Source organism: Diorhabda sublineata, chromosome 5 (assembly GCF_026230105.1).
Source record: "Diorhabda sublineata isolate icDioSubl1.1 chromosome 5, icDioSubl1.1, whole genome shotgun sequence".
Classification (NCBI taxonomy): domain Eukaryota; kingdom Metazoa; phylum Arthropoda; class Insecta; order Coleoptera; family Chrysomelidae; genus Diorhabda; species Diorhabda sublineata.
In genome coordinates, this window is record NC_079478.1 from 9120153 (window position 1) to 9148063 (window position 27911).

At 32.2% G+C, this 27911-nt stretch overlaps 1 protein-coding gene across 2 annotated transcripts; it reads left to right on the forward strand.

The window, feature by feature from the left end:
* Window positions 1-4158: 4158 nt before the first annotated feature.
* Window positions 4159-27795, forward strand: LOC130444023 (glycerate kinase). Of its 2 annotated transcripts, XM_056778985.1 has the most exons (6): window positions 4159-4534; window positions 7901-8037; window positions 9310-9396; window positions 10253-10573; window positions 17751-18032; window positions 27345-27795. In XM_056778985.1, exons 1-6 carry the CDS (start codon window positions 4182-4184, stop codon window positions 27692-27694), a joined length of 1530 nt encoding a protein of 509 aa, XP_056634963.1. In that variant the 5' UTR covers window positions 4159-4181; the 3' UTR covers window positions 27695-27795. The 2 variants fall into 2 exon arrangements, with proteins under 2 accessions (XP_056634963.1, XP_056634964.1); XM_056778986.1 differs by lacking the exon at window positions 17751-18032 and having other exon boundaries at window positions 4161-4534.
* Window positions 27796-27911: the final 116 nt, after the last annotated feature.

Here is a 27911-nt window from a genome sequence, read left to right on the forward strand (position 1 = left end):
TGAAGCTGGAGATAAAACTAAAGTTTAAACTATGATTTGAACTCTAGTCGAATTGTTTAAGATAGTTTTATAAACATAAAAATCAACAAAGAATTAGTGCAATTTCTATTAAGTAGTGCTTTTGGTAAACCATTGTAAAGGAATACAAAAAAAGTAGAATTCAAAAAAAAATTATACGGTAACTTGGAAGGAAAAAGAAAATAATTGGGAATTTAATGATAAAAAGAACATAAACCGTCATGTTTTCGACAGAACTGCAACAAATTTTAAAAAAGTGTGCGACAACATAAAAATTCGAAGGAATAACTTTTTGTTGTCTCGGCGCATTAATAATGTTCATAATTTTTTCTTCACCATCGTCGAGTTCATCAAAGTGGAAAGTGATTCTACCAAAACCCTTCATATACTGTAAAAATGTTAACAATTTGAATAAGTTACGTGCGGATATTCCGTTTCATGTTAGACTGAAGTTTAAGCTACCTTCAGACCGCCAGTAAGGTTTAAATCGAAGTTTGTCAGTAAACGCCATCTATAAAACGTGAAAAATGTTATATTTAGTTTATATCAACGTTTAAGGCTTAAACTTCACTTGTAAAACGCTATGAATAGAATATTATATCCATACCAATAGAAACGATATTTGTACATAGAGATATTACCAATATGTAATATCTTTATGTATTTTTAGGTCTTAATGAACGGTGCTCCATCTATCAGCACAACAGTGGTCTCAGAAGTCAGATTTCTACATTTATGAACATAAATCAATAAACGAGAATTGAAATTAGTGAATGTATTCTTGTATTATATATAAAAAGTAGTCACGGTATTCTCATTTATTGTTTTCAGTAATCAATCATAACGATGAATCCATGGAAAGTTTATTTTTTAATACCTGTAGACATTAATCAAGGATATTATACCGTTTTTGGTTTTTGTATTTACGCACAACTGAGTAGTAGCTCCATCTATAATGCATAAGCTAATTACCTACAGTCAACAGTTTCCTACATTCACACGTAAATAATCATTTTGTGAAAGATAAACTTACGTTATTGATAAATATTGAACCTTGAAGTTTAAAATAATTCAAACGATGAGTATTTATCAAACAATAGATAACAGATCATAAACATTTCTATACTATTTTATAAATATGAGCAATATGATAGATAGTTTGTTATTATTAACATTCTCATAGTACCAAATGCAATACAGTCAATTTTTTTGCAGGCAATCCCTATAAAGATAATTCAAACTATTGCTGTCTTCTCTCGTTCTTGGCACTACAAATATAGATGAAAGTCCGATTCATAATATGACTTTCCGTTTGTCGTTGCTGTTCGAGGGTAACGTTTACCGTTTGACCGTTTTTGTGTTTTCGAAATAAAACAAGGAGAAATTTGGCAAAGTCAAAGGACCACAATGAACAACCAAACAAAAAGAGAAATAATTCCAACTTCACGCTGAACGTCATACGTCAAAATCACATGACAAACGCAAATGAATGTGATTGGCTCTTTTCTATTGCTACGAAAGTTGTTACGTACAGCCGACGGGAAAAGATCAAATTCTTTTATGCTGAAAGTCTGCTACGACAGACCGATCAGCAAACGAACAACTTCGAATGGTCTTATGCATTTCAATGTTTTTTTATTTTGTAACAATAAACGGAAAGTCAAGTGTGATAAGTGAATATATGGTATACTGGGCGTAAGAGCAAAAAAAATCATTCATATTTTGCTGCTTGTGGAAGATATACAAAAGTAGCCAAAAGTTACATCACGATGATATTATTCTCATGATTTGATGCGTAGTTGTTGATACTGAACTTTAAACAAAAAACTGCTATAATCTATTCGATTATTTAATTCATTTATTTCATGATGACAAATAAATTCTAAGATGAAATAAACATAATTATTAATTAACCTCAATTAAGTTTAATACATCTTCTCCATCGATGCAGATTTTGTTCTAGTATTTCTATTGCTTCCCGGGAAAAATTTGTTCAACATCTACAAACCACTGATTTACTGCACATAAGACTTCATTGTCCGATGAAAATCTTTCACCACGCAAGTTATCTTTAAGTTTTGGAACCAAATTTGTATTTATATAGCCTCTCTGATTTGGGAACTAAATTGTCATAAGAACCGATAAAGATCTTAGTAAATAGTGATAAGGTCGAAACTGAAATAACAATAGAGGATGCTGAAGCTATAATAACATAATTCTAAAATCGCGAAGCACCATGTTAATCAAATATGCGGGATAGAAGCGGAAGAAGGAATTCTTATTCCAAAAGATTATCATAATCGGTGTCATACCGTATGAATGGAATCTAAGCCTGTACATACAAAAGAAGGAAATAGGGATTCCAACAATTTCAAAAACTTTTTTAAGCTCAATGTTGAAATTTTTACTAAAATCATAGCGATGAGATTTAAAGATCATCATTTTAAAAATTCATGTTCATATTTTGTTAACATTGCTTGTTGTATGTATGTAGACCATAAATATCAATATATTAGTAAAGAACTGGAAACCACACTGATGAAAAAAGTAGAAATTACGACAGAAAGCCACCCTTAGCCCTACACTATTCAATGTTATCATAGATACAATCACAAAAAATGTCTCAAAGCAGATTACAGAATGGGAGATTGATCATTGAAAACGTTATGTTTTACAGATGATAACTACAGATAAATATAATATTTCAGCAATTTCAATTCAACTTCTCATCAACGATCATAGCGAAGGATACTATTAGGTGTAAACTATCTCTAGACTTCAAGAGCCAAAACATCAATAACAATATTAAGGGACTAGGGAAAATAGAACGTTAAGGAGAATTGAGGGAGTGAGCTTCCCTCAGAGATAGAGCAAAGATATTAGAAAAGAGCAGAAAACATCAGGATGTGGTGAAAAGGGTTAAAGGAAGTAAATATGGTTAGAGAGATCATGTCGAAAGATCCAAGAAAACAGATGGGCAAAATGGGCAAAAACCGGAAACCAAACACACGGAGACATATAGGCAAGCCACCAAAAAGAGGATATGAGAGCTGAGGCTCAGTATCTTAAGAGGAGCCTGGCAGGAAGCTAAATATTCGGAATTGAACATAACAGGGTCGTGTAAAAGAAACAGAAGAAGAATGAGAACATTTAATTGTGATTCCCTATTGGAATAAATCTCTCCAAATTACATCTCAAACTCTCCTGCTGAGGGTTGCATCTTTAATATTTTCAGCATTAGTGAATCTGGAGATTTCCACTTCTCACTTTGCATTTGGTCTCGACATCATAGTGATGGATCCATGACTCATCCATCATTACTTTAATTTTGCACGAATTATTGTCATTGCCTTAACCATACTGGATTAAAAGACCCTTGTGAATGTTTTTTCGAGTTTGCTTGTTGTATCAATTAATATTTGTGGAATTTGAATTCATAGTACTCAAATATTCATTTAAGCAATAAGTATATTACGTATATATTTACGTATATATTATGTACCACATGGTATGAAAGCTATATCCTTAATTAAAAGTCTAATAGTTACACTAGATGATGATCTTGTTTAAGATTTTCGTATGTGGTAGCGAGCACCACCATTTAACAATGTATGATACCGCAAATTCCCCAAATCTTTTTGGAGTCTAGAGGGTAACTCTTTCAAATATGCTTACGATTTAGACTACACACAAATACAAAATGTGACATGGTGATGAATAATTATTTTTATTTATGATTGGATACGCAGCAGATGAACCGTCGCATTTTTATGGTAGATAATGTGGAAAAGACAAATAAAACATAAAACTTCAATAATCCTGAATGACAAATTATACAAAACAAATTCATAAGATGAACCAACGTAAACGTTGAACTGAGATAAATAAGAGAGAGAACGTAATGGTTTATCTCATACTCCAGAAATTATAAGCTAAAATATGCAATAACTACTCTTTACCTCTTTACGTTATACTTGACTGGTCACACAGAAAAAAAACAAATTGAATGAATTATGGAAGTTAACCCAATGTTTGTTGAAATTTTAAAATAAACTCAAATATATAAATATATTTTCCCAAAAGAAACGCCACTGGTGAAATTCTAATAACCTTCACGTTATAACACATTTATCTAAGGCGGTCTACAGTTAGAATTCATTGATATGATTGTTAAACGTCAAATATTTAACGTCCTGTGTAGTGACAAATCACAAATTAATTGTGTAGTGACATTGTTTAGGAAAAATATGTCTACTGATAGTCAAGTTTTACGTGAAATTTTTCATAAATCCATTGAAGTTATTCAACCACAACGATTAATAAAAAATGAAGTGAAGTTATGTCAGCACCATCTTACAGTGCGCGATCAAACTTATGAATTGAACAAACCCTGTTATATAGTAGGTTTCGGTAAAGCAGTATACGGAATGGCTGTTGAATTGGAACAAGTTTTAGGGCAACACCTAAAGAGGGGGATAGTTAACGTACCAGTGGGAATATTTGAAAAATTTGAGAGGTATTTCTCATTAACCATAATTTACTGTTATATTAAATAGGATATGAGAGTTATAAACAAATGAATACGACTGTTAAATTACAAGCTTTTGCATCATCTTATAAACCATCTAATATCACTAATATTTATCTCACCTTATTCCTTTTGAAAATACAAAATATAGTAATTTTTTATTATATTTCTATTGAATATATTTTATATCCTAGGTTGATATATATACAGGGTCCTTCAAAACGTTCGCATGCGAGTTATATCACTGAATTAAGCAAAAAAAATCGATTAAAAATCACCAAACAATTACATATCTATAACGCATAGATTAATCGCAAATTCACAATAAGGTTTAGCCAATCAAAGCTTATGGAACGTTTAAGTTCCTCCTACGCCGAAAAACTTTCGAGTAAGTTTTAGAAACAAAGGTAAGTTCAAAAATACGGCAGCAGCTAAATACTTTCTCGACCGCTCGATAGGGAGGAACTGATATAACTCGCATGTGAACGTTTTGAAAGACCCTGTATATATATATATATATATACATATATATATATATATATATATATATTTATGTTGTATTAGATCCATGTTTGCCTCCTCACTTGTAACATTTCCACATTTCCAGAAATGTTATTCGACAAATGCTCTATGACTTTTTTCATTTTTATAAAGCCAATGACTTATTCGGAATTAAATTAATTATTTGCAGTTTTATTAGAATTTACAAAATAAAGCTATACATTTTACTCCAATTATTTAGGTATTTTTTATCATATATAGCTTTTTCATTCTTATGAATTTTAACAATTTCCAAAAATTCTCTCTTTCGTGTATTTTTGAATGTTTTTTTTTGATATATAATGCTTCCATATATTTTTTATCGTATTGATGACCTTTAAGTCTATTTTCTAAATAATGAGATGTCTGCCCTATGTAGACAGCGTCATAATTAGTACAAGGCACTTAATATATAAGATTATTTCTTTTGTTTTTTGGTGTTTTAGATTTTAATTTAGTGAAATATTTGGATAATGTATTATGACCTTTCTGACTTATGCTAATATCATATTTATTGAAATAATTCGATAGTTGTTGAGAATGTCATTGTACCGGGTGTTCCAATAAGAATGGCTCTCGGCCATATCTCGGGAACCGTTTATAATACAGCTACAGTGGGATAAAAATTTATAACAAAAGTGTCCTTGAGAAAAATCTGGAAATTATTGTTGTAGGTCCACCGCTAGAGGGCGTAATTGAATACCAAAAATTATAAAATGAATACTTTACAAATTTTGCCTTATTAAGATGCATTTAAACTGTGATTATCGTATTCTTCAAGAAATTGAGCATATATTTGATTTGACAGTCTTAGTCTATCTCTTCAAATAAGAGGTGAGGGGAAGCGGGAACTTTATTATGAAAAAGCGCCTGTACGTCCACTTCTACCAAGTAAGAGTTATAATTTCAAAACAACCTACTGAGTAACGTATACGCTAGAGGGCGCTATTTATTTATTTTTTTTAATCTAGCTATCCTTGAAACATGTTAAATGGAAACATGCAGTTTTAATTAAGGAATATAAAAGTAGACCAAATTAGCAACAGAATAACGAAAACCGCATGTCGATATCTTTTTCGTATTACGAGACATCCTAAGAAATGTGTAAATTTTAAGTATTTTCCTTTAAACATAAATTACTTCGGGTTGACTGACGGATTTTAACACTTTTTGACTCCTCAAAATTGTTTTTTCTTGTTCTATTAATAAAAGTTCCAATTATTATGTCAATACTTATGCTGTCACCGGGAAACTCATTAAGTTGTTTAGGTTGTATCGAAATTATAACTTTTACATTGGTAGAAAGAAGCTCTCTTCAAAAAGACTAAGTTTGCATAGATAGGTTAAGTAGAACTGAACTTACAGGCGTTTTTTCATAATAAATTTCCCGCTTCCCCTCACCTCTTATTTGACGAAATAGACTAAAACTTGTAAAATCAAATATACGCTAAATTTCTTGAAGAATACGATAATCATAGTTTAAATGTATCTTAATAAGGCAAAATTTGTAAATTATTCATTTTATAATTTTTGGTATTTCATTACGCCCTCTGGAGTAAGATCTACAACTCTGTAAATAATTTCCAGATTTGTCTCGAGGTCACTTTTGTTATAATTTTTTTTTCCTGAAGCTGTACTATAAACGGTTCCCGAGATATGGCCGAGAGCCAGTTCTTACTATTGAACAAATAACCAACCCATCCCCCCTTTCCCTTGATAATGGTTCCAAAGTGGGAGCTGAAACGTCGAGAATTTTCATATTTCCAGCGCGGTTCAACCCGTGAACCTAGTTCTTTTGTTCATAATCCTGACTTCGGTGTGTTTTAATTGAGTATGGTTTTAAACATAAAAAATTGACAACAGAATGGCTATCATGTAGACAAGACATATCATCGAAATTCGACAAGAATATTTACGAAGGCATATTGAGACTCAAACAGAAATATAATTTATTTGGACGAAACCTAGTTTGATACACAAGACGTAGTTGAATATGCAATGCATTACTTTTATCCACTAAAAACATATCTTATGCTATTTGATCTACATCCGTAATAAGGTCAAGCTGGTGTAGGTATTGAAAGCACAAGGGTATTATTTGAGTCGAATGTGACTCGAGAGCATCCGGCAACTGATCCGATGTTTTATCTCAAAATGGTGATTAGCGATGATGTACATATGTGACTAAATGGATATGTTGATAAATAAACTCGCCGTCTGCGTCTATGGAGTGATACGAATCCATAATAGACTGTACGTCTACAAAAGTGCACCCTTTAGTGACCTTATTTCTTCAAAATTGAGCCAGAGATCGCATTACCATCAATAGAGATCGTTGTCGAACCATGACCAAAAGTTTTTTGGAAAACTAGATGTTATTGATACGGATAATATATGATCTCAATAGGATGGCTACGTGTCATGTGACTACAACAACCATCGACTTGAAGTTGGACCTGATCGACACATCTTCCAGTGGGGCCATGTAAAGTCAATAGCTTATACTGATAAATCGGCAACATTGGAGGCCAAAATTGTTTATGTTTCATTCATATATGTTCAGTAATACAGTTAGCAACACATGTATAAGAAATGGCACAAAACTGGAAATCTAAAATGGGCTCATCCAAGAACAATCGTGGTCACTATCGTAATCATATTCAAATTTTTATACCATCTTTTGATTTGAAATTTTCTTATTATCATTCAATTTGTTCCCTTTTTTTACAATTTAAAGTTCTATCTTACCTAAAAAGCAATGTACAATTTTTTTACTTATCTCCCTGTTAATGATGTCTATCTTTTTCTTGTAAGGGTAACTGACTCGAAGATTGAATACGTTGAAGGAGCAAAGGATAATTTACCTGATGAACAAGCTTTGAACGGTGCCAAAATGATTAAAGACTTGGTCGATAACATCCAGGATGATTTATTATTTGTATTAGTTTCCGGTAAGTTGCTATTATGGGAAGATAACTTTCTGGTTCATTTTCCAAACTACATCATTAATATAACAACCGCAGGGAAAAATGATAGGTCGACAAAAATTGAAATTTCATGACCACATTAAATAAAAACTAGTTAGTAGTAAGTTAAACCTGCTATTCTGAATCCAATAGTGAAACTTGATTCACTCTATGGTAACTGTGCATACAAAAAAGTTATAGTTCTTTGAATGCGAAATGAATTCATAGAATATTTTGAGAGACGTTTAACTTGTAACGGAAACGTACAAGTGTTAAAATATCAATAACAAAATACTGTAGGTCTGGTAGAACAATTTTGTTCTACAAAGTACCAAGCATGACAGTTTTTTATCAAACCCGACGACGTAGCCGATGCTGGAGACGAAATTTTCTTTGTGGTAATAGCTACAGTAACTTTATCAGTATTCTGCAAAATATGTGTAAAAAAAATCATTTCTACATCGCTACTTAAGACACAATCAGATTTCACGTATCTGGAAATGGCTTGGTAAAGATATTGAACCACTGGAACGGGGTTCAAACACATTTTGTAGATAATCTCTGGCAACTGTAAAAAATTGTGTCATAATTCATGTAGCTTGAAGTGATCGATGGTCTATTCAGTGAATAATCTTGTGAAAATATTAACAATAACATGGATATTTTCGAGTTCCTTTAATTATTAGATGACGTTGAGCTGCTTGTATATACCGATACCTCTTCGGATAAAAAAGCTGAGGATTATCTTTAATGTAGGCCTTTCTAAAAGTTCAAAACGACTGGAACACTTCCAGATTTTCTACTACTTCTTCTAGTTATCTATTACATTATACCCAGCTCTGATTTGCAGAAAAATTTTGTATTATAATGAACAAAGTGTATTTTAATATTGTAATATTTTACAACTTTATTTATACGATTTCTATGAGGGGTGATGTAAAATTTAACGAAAATATTCAGGCCTAGAGTAAATATTTGAGTCGTAAACTTCAGGAAAGGTATTTCCAGAGTAATAATAGCATTTCAGTACTATCCCTATCATTTTTTAAATTTGGTTCATTAAAAAATCATTTAAAAATATTGGAGAGAGATTATCCTAGAAGAATACTATTTTGAAACGTACTGTTAATAGAAAACCAAATGGAATTGTAATTTTATATTTTTATTTAAAAATTTTAATCAAAGTAAGTTAGATTTGAGCTGAAAAAAACTGAAAAAGAATATTTCACTACTCAATGAATTCATATTTGATTTTAGGTGGAGGATCTGCCCTTTTGCCTCTTCCCATTCCACCTATAACATTAAAAGAAAAACAAAATCTTATAAGGAATTTGGCAAAAAGAGGTAAAATCAAGTATCTCATTTTAAAGTATAGTATTTATATTCTTACTAGCTTCTTCGTTATTAACATTGAAATATTCAGCCGAGGTCGTACGACCTGCGAAGGCTGGCATCGCATTTGTCGCCCGAATGAGGTGATGACTCCAGAAATGTTGAAGAAAATCCCAAAGCGGTACTGGATCGTCGTCTGAAAGTGCTCGAGCTAGCAGGCTTTTCAAAAAGTGGACATGAGAAAGCAGAACGCGATTGCTCACAATGGAACAAAAACAACGTCGTCAAGATGTTTCCATCGAGTGTTTGTCGATGTTTCACAGGAATAAAACCGAAATTTTGCGCCGATTAATAACCTTGGATGAAACAAGGAGCCATCCATTCATACCGGAAACAAAGGATTAATCAAAACAATGGACTGAGAAGAGAGAACCGGCGTCAAAGAAGACAAAGACCGTTTCATCTACAGGCAAGGTGATGGCGTCGGTTTTCTTGGGTTGCACGAGGGATAATTTTGTCGGTTGATGAATGAAGAGGTAATGTCGGCAGTTGATGGATATTTTGAGGTACTTGACGATTAAAAAAGGGTATCAAACTTATTGAACATCACTGTGTAAAGTGTATTGAGCCAAAAGTCAGGTATTTCTGGAACCATCCTCGTAAACAAGAGTTGTTGGTTTGTTTGAGTCTTGTTGTTGTTTTTCAGTCCTAGAAAACACAAACTTATGTATTAAGTGAAAAACTATAATCAGACTCCATTGTCTGGAAGTTATTTTATTGATTCCAATATCAGTATATTCATATATCTAATTCTTATTTTATGAATAAACATTCTCGCAATTTCTAAAACAATAATATTATCTCACAGGAGCCGATATCAACGAAATGAACTGCATAAGAAAAAGGATTTCTATTATGAAAGGCGGAGGTCTCGCCGAATTGGCTTACCCATGTAGGGTTGTTTGTTTAGTGCTTTCCGATATCATTGGAGATCCGTTAGATTTTATAGCCAGCGGACCAACAATACCGAACACTGATTCAAGGGAGATGGCTCTGGCCATTTTAAAGAAATATCATCTATATAACGAAATTCCAATATCAATAAAAAATGTGATAGATAAGGAAAAGGACGGCACTCAATGTCCGGTCGTCAATGGTGAATACGAGCATGTGAAGACATACGTTATAGGTATGATATTGAAAGTTTCTTGTCACAATAGAACAGTAAACTAAAAAATCACAGCCACTTAATTCATACAACAAATATATTTATATAAAAAAATATCGGACAAAAATCATATATATGGATAATATAATATATATAACAAGTGTTGAAAATGCAAGATTTCACACGAATTTGAAGAATAATCAGGCAAACGGGTGTGAAATTGAATTTTCAACACGATATTTTCTTATCAATCACATAGAAACACAGTTAGTATTTATTATTTTTTTATTTATTTAAAGTTTCTGGTAAAGTTATTATAGTTTAATTAATTATTAACACATGCTTAGGAAAGGATTGCATTTTGATTTTCATTTGCCAGTCCAGGAATTGTCTATATATCGTTCCCTAGACATCGATGAAAATAAATTTCCACTGATTTCTGCGGCTCTGTCGTCTTCATCACAGAAACACATCCTTTTGAAAGTTTCTAAATTTTACTGCAGTGAACTAATAATTGTTCCGAGGCAAGGTATCGGTTCTCTGAGCTATGTATGTTTTTACCTTAGGCATCGCAGAGACACGGTCAGAAACGGCGAAAGCCAAAAGAATGATGGAAACAGCAGAGATGAAAGCGCCACGCAGGACAGGAAAAGAAGAGAGAACATCGGAAGATTGTGAAAAATAGGTAATGTCAACGAATGGATTCTATCAAGAAAGAAAGAATGGAACGAGCACATAAGTCGTATGGATAACAACAGACTGGTCAAGATAGCGCGTGATAAATCCATTCGACCGAAGGAGTACCGGCCTATCCAGAAAAAGGTGGAGCGACAATCTTGAAGCAGGACAGGAGACAAGGATGTCGAATACACGGAAGAAGAAGAAAAAGAAGAAGAAGAACTAATAATTGTTATTTTTCAATATATGAATGAATTTATTTTAATTCTATGATTCTCTCTAATTCGCCCTGTCAACGGTTCAAATATCAAATTTTAAAATGTTTTTCGGCAAAACAGTCTAACTGCGGACAAAATAATTATGCCTTTGTGAGGAAATGTAGACATCGGTAATCATCGACCTATGTAAATTGGAATTTCTAGAACCGTAGAACCGTTGGCGATATTCATACAGAATACACTGAAGGTAAATTGACCTTCAGTCTCTGAAGACGATAACTTGCTTATCGAAACGCGCGTCATACAGTGTAATTGTGAGTGTAGTATTGGTGTAAACAGTGTATTCAGTATCGACCTGTGTGCGAAATAAAAACACACAGCCGTAGGCCAATCTGATTTCTCAAATTTTTCATTTCATACGGGTATACCGTTTGTTCGTTTCCATGATGAATTTGTTTGCAATTTGAAATTTTTAAATAAGGGCAAACTATATGGAATATGATATATTTTATAGTGGTCGTCTGAAACAGGATGAAACTACACAGTAATTACAGATAGTATTCTAATATTCTAATATTAAATACTTCACAAAGCCTTTACATTGTGTAATCGTTCTGTTAGTATTTGTTGGCAACTATTCATCATAATCTTTAAACCATTCGATTGTATTGTGATATGAAAAGCTAACGACTCGCTTGTGTGAGTGTTTTTCCGGAAAATCCTCGAAGAATTTTATACGGTAATTTAGATTACAAGACGATCACCAGTGCTTCATGAATTTCTTTGTGATCCTCATTCTTGTTGTTTGTTAACTCAACAGTTAATCAATATTTTTGAACGAATGACAACAATCACAATAACGTCAATACCATTTTTATTATAATATTGAATAAAAAATCTACGATCATAATCCATAACAATTTTTACAGAGGTACAGAGGTTAAGTATGCTTAAAAAGATTAAAACAGACCAACGCCACGTATGCCAGACAGATTTTCCCAATAAACAAACAATACTGGTATGCATCAGCGCGGACTATTTAAAGGCGAGTTATTGAACTGACAGAAAATATATTGAAACAACAGATCGACGCCTCTAAACGAATATCATATTTAGTGTTGGATGAAAGTGTCGACGTTAATCATAGCTTTGTTCCGAATCAGTTTAGGGACCGATCGCATGGTATTTTACTGTACATGCGCAAAATGGTAGAGGAGATATACATTCTATCAGAATCGATAAATATTTTAAGAAATGAAGACTAACTTAACTAAGATTTTTTCATAACTACAGATGGCACACCCGGTATGATCGGGACACATATGGGATTTGTATCTCTTCTTACTAAAAATATTGGTCAACTAATTTTAAATCCACATTAAATAAATCATCCAGAAAGTTTATGCGCGAAAATCTTCATCCGTGTTGGATACGTCAACTACATTGCTGGTCGTTCTTCATTAACTACATGATTATACTGAAAAAAAAATTTGATGAAAGAGGTCAAGATGTCGAAAAACATGCTCACCTGTTCACGATAAAATCAGACTTAAGGGATTTTACTAGCTTTGCTTTTAATGATTCTCTTTTCGCGTGGATGGAAATTCAACATATTGAACTTGGAATTATGGAAAACAAAATTTATGGAACCAAGAAGAGTTTTAGGAGGTGTACCTTAGGATAAATCAAATCAAACACTGAATTGTTAGGCAAGTGTTTCAGATAAGACTTTTTCAATGCCTCAATTATTTGGATCGCTCTATATTTGAAAATGAGCTTTTTTCATAAGAAAATCATTTCGAATCCACGTGGAAACCACAATAGAAAATTTTTTCTTTAAGGTCAAAATATTTTTTTGTGTTTTTACACTCCATATGAGGTATTGTAGATCCAAGGAGAAAAAAGAGAAAAATAAAAAGTGCGAAAACATGATGTTTTTTCTGTTCGTCCATAGGGCTTTGGGCCCGAGGTACAGTTTTTCGTCAAAACTTTCTGCAGGGCTCAGAGCTTGACGTGTTGATGCTTTCTACATAGTATGCTTATGAGGCAGGAAGCATTGACAGACGATCATCAGTGGTTGTAATGAATCCAGCCTTGTCGCCTTTAACGAAGACAAAACTTCCATACATTTAATGACAATTTACAACACTACAAAGTATTACGAAGAAGATTATACCAATTACTGATTTCCAAATGAGTGTAAGAATATACGGATGTTGCTGATCAAGAGACACCAAATATAAAAAAAAACTCATTGCTTAGTGAAGAAAGAAGATCTAAATTGCAAAGTGAGAGGAGATTGTGTAGGATGAAGTATAAAAAAATAAAAAAAAATATTGTGAAATCAGAAGTGAATAAGTGATAACTTTTTGTATTGTATGTTTTGAAACCATACATTATTGTATTCCGTGTTTTGCGGAAAAATATTTTTCGTGTTTTTGAATTTGTCATATTTATACCCTCAAAAAGTTGACAAATATAGGTACATGTAAGGTAAAGATAGCACAAATTAAAAATATCAATGTTATGAATTAAATACGCTCCCAAAGAGGCCGTGGAAAACATGTTAAAAGTAACTAGATATGAACCAGATATAGAAAAGCATTCACGAGGAATACAAGGAAGACAAAGATCGCACTGAAATCGTTTCATGTATTAAACAAAATGTCGTCTGATGTAAAACCTAATATTTCGTTTAACTTTTAAACCTGTGCTATATTTTATTTTATTGAAACTTTTACAATATTTATTTAATGTGAAAATGAATACTTCTACTTCTAAAATACACAATTTTGAAACTTGCTTTTAAGAGTTCAATACTTGACATTCAATTTCTATCACAAGTTTAGCATTAATTTTAGTTATATATCTTTTTTTCCATGGAATTTGCTGAAAACGAAAATAATATTTCACAAAAAGCAATAATATTAATATATTGGAGATTTTTCTACTATGACCAGTATTATTCTATTCACTAATACATAATTTACAATAAGATGTCTAATAATGTGAAAGAAAACTAATTTTTCAAAAGAAGAGCAATTAAGCAATTAATTTTTATATGGGGTTATTTTTTGTACCTCTATGTTTGTTGGTGAATATTTTTTCCATTCCTTCCCATCGATTCACGGTATGCAATATGTCCCGGAAAGGTTTTATCTCGTTTAAGGAAATGATCCTGGTAGCAACCCCACTTACTTAAATCCCTCTTTTAACCCGTATCAAACCTTCTGATGGCTTCGCACCTATCACGTATCGTCCTTGATGTGTCCGTATTTCCCATTCACCACCTTCATGACAGCTCTTGTCTGGCAAATCTCCACACAGTTTCACACTCTTGTTCCTTTAAAGTGGGTTATTTAGGTATTTAGGGAATCGAAATATTTTACGTGGAAACTTTACGTTTCCAAGTTCACAATAATACGCTATAACTAAGTAATGTACATTAAACTATAAAGGAAGTTGTCAGATATGAAATCATTTTTATTCGTACCTGGTAATTCGGAATGATTTTAAATGTAAATCTTAGGAAAATCACCGACGTTCTATATTTTAACTTGCTGATATAGAAGTTTTGACTTTTTAAAAGGAAGGTATTTCACTCTTCTGACAACTCAGCTTTAAATCAAAAAGAAATAAAAGTTGCTTCATAAATAAATGTTGGAGGGAATAAAGAATGTTAGTGGGTAGTCAAAAAGTAGAATGAACCAACTATACAGTGGAAAAATTCAGCTAATAGAGCAGTTAAAAAGCAAAAAAAATTGTAAAAGAAATGGAGGAATGGTATGAATAAATTTATATGGAACTTTTGTGGAACAAAAAGTTCAAGAAATGTGAAAAACATATAGTGGGAGAAAAATTAAGCAAAATATGCCAGGTGTACATCAGAATAATACAAAAAAGGTTCAGAAACAAAAATAAGAGAAAAAACTTATTTTTTTCTTGAAGGAATATTACAAATATTAACACTATATAGATATTAATTATTAAACATTCGTTGTGAGATAGGTGAGATAGAAAGGTACCTAAGTAAAATTAATGCAAAACATATGATATATTAAGTGCCAAATGGTAAAGGTTTAATATCAAATTTAAAAATTATATATTTGTGTGACAAATCTTCATTTTCACGTGGAGATGGTAGTAGTAGCTTAATTGGCTTCATTTAATCATAATAGAATATAAGGAATTGCCATATTATTCTTTTTATAGTATATAATGAAGATATTTAATAAGAAATAGACAGTAAAAGAAATGTATACAAATAAAAATTTTCACCTCACCTTATTTCAAATTAGAAGAATATTAGATATTCAAGTCGATTGGAAATATCAAATGTACCGTAGAGTTATAGTTCTTCCAATATCAATTGTAGATTATAAAAACCCTTGCCGACAAATTTGTTTGATCTATCTACCATACCATTAAAAATATGTATATCTTATGCGAGAAAGTAAATATTAAATTATAAAACGTAAATAGACGAGTAAAATGTACCTACCTGTAAAGAAGTTTAACCAAACAGGGTACTTGAAGTGAACTGAGCCCTTTTTGTTTTCTGAAAAACGAAATTTCAAAGCAAAAACTATAAAGGAAAATAAATTCTTTGCAAATAAAGCAAAAGACGAAAAAAAAATTCAATTCCAAAGTATCTTTATAAATAATCAAGGTAGTCAGAATCGTCTAGACTAGAAACATAATTTGATTCAATGACTGAAGATGTTCAACACAGTTTTTCCAAAGATCTTGGCGGTCTGGTACTAGAACTTCCTTGACTAGTTCTACAATCTCTTTAATTAGTTCTGGAGACTGATTAAATTTTCATAATTCTGATTTTACGTTCGACCATATTAACTCTATAGAGTTAAATATGCAATAGAAAGGAGGTAGTCTGTCATTGCATTGTCAATATAATAAATTTCCTTTATCTTTATACCTTAAATAACATTAAGCAATTTTTTGTTGTTGGGCCTTCTTTACGATCACTGATAGGAATAGGGATATTTTTTTCAGACTTAAATGCTAAAATTTGAGCTTTCTAACTACTACTATTTGATATCTAAAGGAGTTACCGCAAGTGGTAGGCTGCGTTTTCCATAAAGATTACTGATTGTAATGGAATGTTAGGTAAAAGCTGTTCATTAAACCACTTTTCAAATAATTCTGCTGTCATATCTTCATAATAATCGTCTGCACAGTTTTTATCTGACGCAAATAAACTTGTCGCTTTCGAACGATCTTGATTCGGTTATTGCCATCCGTTTATTCAGTTTTTTGGGCTTAAAATCACATGTCGCATCCCTGTTCTTTTTATATAAACTAGTTGTCCTATGTATAAAATCTTGAGTAGCTTCGTCAACTGATTTCAGTTTTTCTTTATATATTTTTCGTTTCTGTGAATAATCCACAGCAACTCCTTTCGTAACTACTTGTTAAATGGAAAATTTATTTACTCTAGTTAATTCAGCAATTCTTATTATGATTGCATTATGAGATTGCTGAATATTTTCCTCTTGTAAACATTCGGATATATTTATGTTTGTATATCTAAATCTTTATTATAAAATTCATATTCATTGTCTTCATGCGCCCGTGGTCTAAACAACGCCATATTTCTATTTATTTAAAGAAATTTATTAATTAAATTAATCTCGCCAAGTGACGCTAATGTCCAACAGGAATATTTCGAAGAAATTCTGGACATACAGCTTCGACCAATAGAAATGCATTTATGTTTAGGATTCGATGTTTTGATTGGTAAACAGTGGAGATCAGAGTCCACGTGGACTGACGGTTTGTTAGATATTCACTGAATTTTTTACGGGGAGTGAACATTATTTTTTATTTCTTAATTTGTTATCAGTGTAGTGTGATTTATGAAATATTGATTGATCCTCGCATAACTGTCTTCTGCAATTGATATTGAAAGAAATATACTTCTAATGGATTTATGCATATGTTTTTCAAACCTAATATAAAACTAAATATTAGAAGTTACGTTACTCTGTGAACACACTATATAACTATGTTATAGAATAACATATTGTACTTTCAATTTAATATATATTTTCAATCAAGAAACAAAATCCTCAGTAACCATTATAAAGATAAAATAGTATTGAAAATTGTACACGTTTTTTTACTATTTAAGAGTTACAGATAAGCAAAATCAAACAAATCATTTATCTATCTAAGTATCTGTTTTACAGTGAGCTTCAATCTATCTAACTCAATGCTCTCAATATAAGAAGAGTATTGAATATACATTAATTTAGTCTTACCCTATTTCGTTCCACTTCCAGGTAATAATAAAATAGCTACCGAAGCCGCTAAACAAGAAGCGATAAATAAGGGCTTTCAATCAGCTATCATTTCGACTCAAATCGATGGAGACGTAGAGAAAATTAGCAAGATTTATGCGGAATTAGCACGCAACATCGATATTGCAATTAACGATAATAGTAACAAGGGCAAATTAAGAGTTTTTTTGGAAACTTTTTCATACGATTTGCGTGTCGAGGAAAGATTTGTTCAGGAACTTCTCGATATGGATTTTAATAAAAAGATGTGCCTTATTTTTGCAGGTAAATTCTTCAAATTTAGACATGACAGAAATAGGTTGATTTTTTAGTAAGGCACACATTCCAACTATGGATTTTCTGTTTTTGAATATACCGATTCGATTTATTTTTCTCTATATAAATAAATTCAATATGTTTCAAATATTTACATACATATTCTTTACAAAATGTATATAGTCTCAAGTTTCTTTCTTACAATTTTTTTCCTGTATGAAAGACTCTCCAGTTTTATATTATTAAGAATGAAGTTAATAACAAAATGGCACTAAAGTTCTAATATTTTAAATTCGGTTTTCTAAATTTGAATATATTATCAATTGTGGGTAGGTTTGTGAAATATAACATTTTTTTCATCCGTGACAGATAACTAAAAATATGGAAAGAGCAAAGGTATGAAAATTCAGTTTCATGAATATTTATGAGGAAGCTCATAGTAAAAGATACTTGAGTAGATAAATCAAGCTATGGATAAACGGATAAAAATATGAGTCAACGAAATCTAGAACAACCTACCAAGTAGTAACAGTCCAGTAGATATTTCAAAAAGTGTAATTAGACGGCCAATTATAGAATTGGAGGAGACTCATAAAATTGGTTAGGATTTTAGAGTCAGTTTAGTAAAGTTTAGAATGATACAGGAGCAGAGGATTTAATAGAATAGCAAAGAAGTTCGTTAGCTAATGATGATCAAACACTGAAGAATCGATTGAACAATATTTTGAAGTTCGTGCATAAGAAGTGTATGATTAAATTGAGAGAGAGGTAAAGATAGAAGGGAAAATTGGTTACGAAAATGCGGCTCTTCAATAAGTGCCAGTTGGACGTTAACTCAACGTTGATTCAATTGAATGGCAAAAATTGCATCGCGTGGGTCGTATGATAATTGGAGTGAAAAAATGTAACGTATTCGCTTAAAGAAAAAAAAAAACAAATTAACGATTTACATATATCAAAGCCAAATTTAATTATACATTAAGAACAACGAAATCGGAAGAGAAATTTTATGTCAAGTTTATATTAAAACAAAAATTGGATTTTTGGGTATGATGGTGCTTTTTGTTTTCCATGTGCTTCGTTCGGTTACGGAATAATGTGGACCAAAACTGCCACAAAACGTTTGGAATATATCCATAAAAACACGAAAAACGCGAATGAAATACAAAGAGTAATTACAATGTTTGTAAACAAGAAATTACGATTTGTTATTGTTCAACGCTAATATTATAATGTCTGTTGAGATGTTTTGGAATTTACATCCAATTAGTCGTAATGTTAATAAATATCCTAATGTCAATTGTAAACATTAAGTTAATTAGATAATGTCTACAGCATCAACATCCAATAAATCCGTGAGGATGTTTTCGAAAATTTATCAGGAATTTTTAATTTTTTCTTTCAACTACCTCTCAAAGAAGTATGGTATGAACTATTTTGAAGAGCAGTAAAGCATATGTATATGTATATCCACATTTTACTATAGATATTTGTCTTTCGTCAACTATCTTCAATTCATTTCATTTTTATGACTATATACCATGTGTATAACATGATTGAAAATGCATTTGGACATGTAAGCATATGTAGGGGAAGGTCGGGCAAAGTTGATTCCTTAAGGGATTAAAGGCTATAGCAGAAAAAAATACAATACAATAGCAAAATAATTATCACAACCCAGTCTTTATTTATTGCTCATACAAATACGAACATCAGTTACCATTAATATTTAAATAATAATTAACTGGAAGCGAAAGTATTCGCTTTGCTCGGTACCGCGAGTAAAGCGGACACAGTACATGTGGGCAAAGTTAATGCCCACATTCGATCTCTGAAATAACTTTGAAAAACTGAAAAAAAACTGAAAAACTACTAAAATTTGAAAATTAAGATTGGCAGAACAATTCTTGACTAATGTCATATTGAATCCGATTTTCCATCGATTTACCGTCTTCTTCGATATATATATTTCACTGCAAAAAAGCATAAAATTTCTTTACATTCTTTCATTTTCGTTATCTGTTCAACCTTTTTAGTAGACTTTTTATCTTTGTCAGTCCATCTATTAGTCTTCTTAGGAACATTTTTTGAACTATCATTCAATTTATAGTAAGTTTCTTAACTTTGCTTCGCCTTCCCCTATGTACATATACAGACTCGTATAAACTGTGACTCAAAGGATCTGTTGTGTTCCCCTTTCTTGCTGTGACACTGGAGAACCTGGTGTTTATAGCTGATTAATTTATACCACACCTTTTAAAAACTCTAGAGTGCGGGATGGCATTAATTGCCAGAGATCTTCGTTATTTGTTATCAATGATTTTTTCTGATTTTTATAATGTTTTTGCGCAAAAAGTTGAATTGCAACATCTCTTGAGTATTTTTTCTATCACATCAAAACAAATTTTGGAAAAACAATATGATGAGTAATTGAAATGGATCTGATTTTAATAATTTTGCTCACAAAACCGGATTTCGCAATTCGGGGAAACTTAAAGGTCGTTAAATAGATTGCATTGGAAATAGTTCGATATTACTTTACAGCTTTACTGTAATCGCCTTCTAAAGGAGATTCAGTAATATCCTATGCTTATTCGATATATGGCTCTCCGTTATAATTTTATGACAAAAAAAAAAGGATCAAAAATCAATATCCTGCCCACACGTTTAATTTAAGAGGATTGCATGTGTGTTTCGTGGAATAATTTAGGATTCCCGTCAAACCAGTAGCGGCAATTTTGCCGATATAAGGTACCGTTTATTATTTTTTTACTAATATGGTGTGAAAAAACATTGACGATTATGTTTGATTATTCATCAAATATGTTCTCATCACAAGAGAAATCAGTGTTTTAACCTTTCTTTAAAATCGAATATACAGTGCTTTTCAGATAAAAGTATCCACATTTAATAACTTTTGTAATACTGGTATTTAGAAAAAATCCAAAAACACGTAAATTTATGTTGGAAGGGGCAAGCATTATGGCTTATTTAAACTTACTGGAAAAGCCACCCCCTCACTCCTAGCAGCATCCCCTTTATTTTTTAAATTACTTTTCATATTTTTTATGTAAAATTTGGATACTCCTCTTTGAGCTGATTTCAAAAATGTATAATACTTGTAGGTTAAAGTGGTTAGTTTATGAGATAAACAATTTTTCTTTTAAGAGCACAAATTTTACTTTCGCCTTATTTGCCTGTACTAAAATGGGTTGTACAACAGTTCAAACTCTTTAATCTTTTTAACTGTGCTATTTATTCTACTTAAAAAATCCAAACAACAAAAAACTCTACTTTTTATTAAAGTTTGACATTGTCAACTAGAATTTGTAGTCACTATTGATAGTGTAATTTGATACATTATTTATTTTGTTTCTCTGAAATGGTTTACTCTTTGCAAGAAAGGATTGAAATTGTAGGTTTATACTACCAAAATAATAATTGTGCAAGAGCTGCTGCTAGAATATTTAACGAATTACATGAAGAAGGGAAGACATGCAACTCATAAGTATGTAATTCAACTTATGGAGAAATTTACCACAACAGGGTCTGTTTGCAATAAAGTGCATAAGCGAGAGGGACTTGTAAATAACGAAGCAATCCAAGTGGCAATTTTAGGGCAAGTCAGCTTAGAGGCTCAACAACCCCAGTCGTTGTCAACAATAAGTAGAGCGATCGGTGTTTCATCTTCTACAGTTTTCCGAGTTCTACATAAATTCAAGTACCACCCATATAAAGTTAAGTTGGTGCACGAGTTGAATGAAGATGATTTTGATCGTCGTCTAGAGTTTTGCGAATCAATGACGCAAATTATCAATAACAATCCACAATTGTTAAACAATATTTGCTTTTCTGATGAATGCTCATGGTCATTAAATGGCTTAGTAAGTAGGCATAATTGTAGATATTGGGCTGAAAGTGATCCACATATTATGCGTGAATTCCATACACGACATCCGCAAAAGTTAAACGTTTGGTGTGGTATCCTAGGTGACCACATTGTCGGACCTTTCTTCATCAACGGAAATTTAAATGGTGAATCATATCTTGAGTTACTCAGGGAAGGGGTTGACCCACGTATTACAACAATAATAGAAAATGATGATAACCTTTCCGAAGATTTACTGGTATTTCAACAAGACGGAGCTCCCCCACACTATGCTATGCCTGTCCGACAATTTTTAAACGAAACATTCCCCGCTCGTTGGATAGGTAGAAGGGGGCAGATGATGGAGTGGCCACCTAGGTCACCGAATTTAACACCCCTAGACTTCTTTTTATGGGGGTATTTAAAAACAAAAGTTTATGCTACCCAACCAGAATCTCTGGATGATTTACGAGAGAGGATAGAAAATGAATGTCGACAATTAAATCCAGCCGTATTAAGCAATGTCAGACAGGCATTTCAAAATAGATTATACCATTGTATGGAAGTGAATGGTACTCATTTTGAACACTTATTGTAACTTCATAATAAATAGCACAGTTAAAAAGATTAAAGAGATTGAACTGTTGTACAACCCATTTAACCCCAAATAAGGTGAAAGTAAATAATATAATAAGTAAAATTTGTGCTCTTAAAAGAAAAATTGTTTATCTCATAAACTAACCACTTTAACCTACAAGTATTATACATTTTTGAAATCAGCTCAAAGAGAAGTATCCAAATTTTACATAAAAAATATGAAAAGTAATTTAAAAAAATAAAGGGGATGCTGCTAGGGGTGAGGGGTTAGCTTTTCCAGTAAGTTTAAATAAGCCATAATGCTTGCCCCTTCCAACATAAATTGACGTGTTTTTGGATTTTTTCTAAATACCAGTATTACAAAAGTTATTAAAGGTGGATACTTTTATCTGAAAAGCACTGTATATCGGAGTGGATTGCTTTCTATGTTCCGCTCTATATAATTTCATATACCTAATCTTCAGTTTTATTGAAGGGAATAATTTAAAAGTTCTTATGAAATATCTGTTTTTTTTCGAAAAAGCGTTAAAAGTTATGCCGTTATGGACTACTGGAGAAGGATTTGTTTGATCTTTCAGGTGCGAGTAGAACTTTTAAACTCTCTATTCGCAAATACAAAATCCTCCGGAAAATTGGAAAATTCCTCCAAAGCTGATTTAAATTTACTCCGAAGACGATTTTTCATGCACAAATGTTAATAATGTTCCATTTTATCGCATATTATTTGAACTGCAGTTAAGAAAATTCGTAGAAAATTTGACTTCAAACTACAGAATCCGTTCATCATTTATTTAGAGAAATCTTTTATAAATATGCTTAATATGTTTGTAAAACTCTTTCTATACGTTTTTGTATCATTATACAGTGAATCGAGATACAAAATATCTTCTGTAATAAAAAATAACTAAATTTCTTAAAATTTTTCAAAATTATTATCAATATGAAACAAAAAAAAATACTATCATTTTCATTCTATTGTTAATAGACTTCTCTTGTGACTAGTTATAATTTTATTGCACCTATTATAATAAATCTAATTAAAATATCTCAAATTGATAATATAAAATCACATCATAACACATCTAATCCTCATGTCCTTCCTGTCCGGTCATATCTTATCGCCATAGCCGTTAAAATCAATACATAATTTATATCCATGAGCACCACCATGTTGATCGGTTAACTATTTCAATTATTATCCCAGAAACGGATGAATGGCTATTTCCACGGAGTGAAACTATCACAATGAAAATCAATCTGTTGCGAACTCCTCTATGACATAATCCGTGGAGCCGATACTGTCCGATTATAATAAAACTCTAAAATCGAGAAAGTAAACACACAAAACAAATAATTAAGAAAACCTCCCGAGAAATTAGTACCAAAAAAAAACATAAACAACTCACCGCTATTTATAAAAAAGAGTCAAAAGCGCCGTCGCATTCACCATATTTTAGAGTTCCATTGTAACCAGACAGGACCGGCTCCACGGACCACGTTTTTAGCAGATTCATAATAAACACATTCAGAATAATGAACCATAGTTATTTATGATGTGGTTTGTTTGGTACACTGATGGGTTCAAAACACAAGCAACCACAATATTTCAACAGAGATATATGCAATTTGGGCCTGTGCTGGATAAATAATCAACCAAAAGTATAGGAACACATCTGTATATGCTGCGATAGAAGTCAAGCTCTTCGGCCACTCGGGGCTGTAGGATTGTAAGGGTAACAGTTAATTCGGGTGAATAATTTTATTAAGACACGGTACAATTATACAAAACCTTTGATCAATTATTCTCCTCATGTTTTTGATAATTTCAAAGATATAAAAAGATTTTTTCTTAGTGTGTATTACCGGAACATATCATTTCAAAAATATTCTGAAAGAAAATATGTGAAAGAGATAATATGAAAAGTCGACTCATTTGCTTGGGAAAATCTATGAATGCACATTAAACTGGAAAATAAAAGGGAAACCAGTGTCTGGAAAGTCCTGATACGCTATCTGGTATGTCCATTATACTGAGAAAAAAACTAGAATGACGGATTTTCTATTCGTTACAATTTTTATTCAGTAGAGGACAAATGAAAAGATGGAAACCAAATAATTGATAAAAAGTTTTTTAAAGAGGTGGAATCTGATATTTTTGTTCTTTGAAAAATTTCATGTGTTATGAAATTTCAAAACAAAATTATTATGAAATACATTGTTTGGAATACACCAACACCCACAATCACACTGACTGACACGCGTTTCGAAAACTTAAATTTATTCGTCTTCAGAGACACTAACGGCTCTAGAAATTCCAGCTTAGATAGATAGAATATCCTGTGTCTCAAAAATATATTCAAAATATCTTTATGGAAACAAAAACAATTTGGCTTCTTTCGACTGCTTATATGTACACGAGGGCTGTTTTTTTTTTCGACCTCCGATAAGCTATAAATGAAAGTTCATATAAAACAATCAATTTATTACCACAACATTGGTACTTTTACGCTCACTTTTCAACATAATCACCGAAGAGATTGGGGCATTTGTCATAACTGTGGACAAGCTTTTCAATACCCTCTTCAAAGAAATTTGCCGCTAATGTAGCCTAACCGTTCAGTAACAATAGAGTAAAAAACAGATCTTGAAACTTCTGGAAATTCCGTAGACAAGGCAGTAATGATGAATCTGCGATTTCTTTAACTATTCTATCAACTCGTTGAACCAGGTCATAAGAAACGACAGATTTGCGTCTTTGGTCCCCTTCATCATGCACGTCAATCATTAAGGCCATCTGAAAACTTTTGATACCATTGACGCACAACACCATTACTCATGAAGATTTCCACATACACACGACTCGATGGATTTCTACAGCACTATTGTCTGCAGCCTGTAGAAAACGAATCACATTTGGTGGAAGCATCAATAATGGCGAACATGTTACGTGGCTGTAGCACAACGTCAACAATGATGGAGTATGTAGTGCGAGAGCTTCGCAGTCACCTACAGTGCATGCTCGCTTACTTCTGTCCGCATCCACGGAGGTATAGGAGGTTGAAAAAAACGGCCATCGTATTATAACCTCAATAAAACACGCAACCAATCTATTTTCAAAAATTTCAGATGAAAAAATTGGTATGCCTACTTTCAACCCAACTATAAGATAACATTTTATATAAGTATGTGAAGTGAAGTGAATCAATAAGCTCTCAAACTTTCTGTCATGGATCTAATGAGGCGAATAATAGTAGGTTTACACAAGACTTGGACTGTTTGGAAGCGTGGCTCGCGGTTTATCTTAACAGAGTTTGTTCTTCATGGGTATGATATAATCGTTCCCGAAACAGTCGCAACTGATCCGTATAATGCTGATATTTTACTGATGAAACCTGGATCAAGTTTGAAAAAATGTAAAACATTTTATTTTATTGATCTTGTTTGCAGTGTCAAACGTGAAACGTGAATGTTGAATAACATATGAGATATCTGTGTAAGGCGAAATTTCGAGGACTGTTTGCAAGAAGAGGAAAATAAAAACGAGAAAGTTTTGGACTCGACCACAAAACAGATGAAAATGTGACAAAATGGTGAAAAGCTTTTAGTAAAACAAGCGATTAGGGTATTGAAGCACTTATTGCACAACCTTTACGTGATAAAACAATGGACAAACTACTTTTTTCTTTATGTTTGTACACATCTACTTGATTTGCTAAGTAGAGCCGATACTATACGATACGTTTAACGTTGACTGGACGTGTGTACCAGTTGTCGACATTGGTGTCGCATTTACATGAACTCGATTGTTTACCTGATTACTTTCTCAATTCTGTTGACATTATCTGATAATAGTAAAGTTTCATATAAGAAAACAACAGAAAATGAATGAGACAATAGTAATTGCGGGGACTGTAGTTGTACTATCGTGGACTGAATTGCGTGCACAGAAACCAAAAAAGAGACATACATTCTTTAAAATGGGTGGATTTAAACTGGATAATACTGGCAAAATTTGTTTTTCATACAAAACGCGTAGCATTCAGGTCAAGAAGTGTATGTAGTTGTACCACAAGTGTTGGTTCCAACTTCGTCCCAATGTTGGGTACTCTTTTGACGCGGGTGAGAAAAACCGACTTTCTAACGCCAACGTTGCAGGTAGAACATTCGATGCGTCATATCATACCAGCGTTCATCGTTGGTAGCATGGGATGAATCGGTCTTAAACAGTACGGGGAGTCTTTACATAATAGGTTATAATGTAACGTGATGATAGATAATTGTTTTGATGTATAAACGGGTCAGGGACAAAGTAAAGGAATCATCCCTCGTATACCAACAACTTATGGAAACTTAAATAAACTACGCAGAAGTGTGTCCAAACATTTAGTTGATTTATCGTTGAATGTAAGTGCTATTAATGTAAGTAGTAATCATAAAACATTAGTTGGCGAATTTATCTACTCTCTAGATATATATTGTAAACATGGAAGATATATATTGTTTTACAAATTGTGTATTCGTGTACGATTTCTTCCATAAGTATCCACTATTCCTTTTTACACCACTATATTCTCATATGTTATGCCTCTAGGAAAATGAGTTTCTTTTCTTATTATTTTAGAGTAGATAGTAGAACTGACCAATTTTCTGTATTGTCCCTACAAGTATGGAATATTGATATTATCGTTCTTTTCATAAAACCTTTAATAGAGCTTTCATTTTATTTTCTTAAGAACTCTACATTGTAATTTTTTGATCTAATTACAATATCTTGAATATGATGACCAAAAACAGCTTAATTCCTGTAATAAAAACATTTCAATCCCTCAACTAACGGATTCTCCATTTTGTTCCAGGCGAACCTACGGTCGTCGTAAAGGGTACGGGTAAGGGAGGCAGAAACCAACAATTAGCCCTGGCCTTTTCGATAGAAGTTAATAAGCTCGGTATAAAAGCGGCTGATATTTCATTTCTAAGTTGTGGAACAGATGGCATAGATGGCCCGACAGATGCCGCCGGAGCAGTAGCAATTAGTGATTTTCTGGAACATACCAAGAATATTAATCCTCAGTTATATTTGGAAAATAACGATGCTTACAGTTTTTACCAAAAGTTTAGAGGTGGAAAGGATCTAGTTAAAATCGGTCATACGGGAACCAATGTTATGGATTTACATCTTATGATTATACACCCCAAAAATACTTAATAAAATTTATGCATATAGAGGAAAAGTGAATCTAACAACTACTTTTGTTTCTATTCTGTGAATATATTCAAAATAAATGATCCCTAATTCACTCTCTGAAATAATTCGAAATTTAATATTTTGAAAATGTATTCTGCCGTTCTTCAAAGGAGAAAACAATTACTTTCCTGGCTAATGCCTCGACGAATATTGAATTACATCTCTGAAAAACGTGATG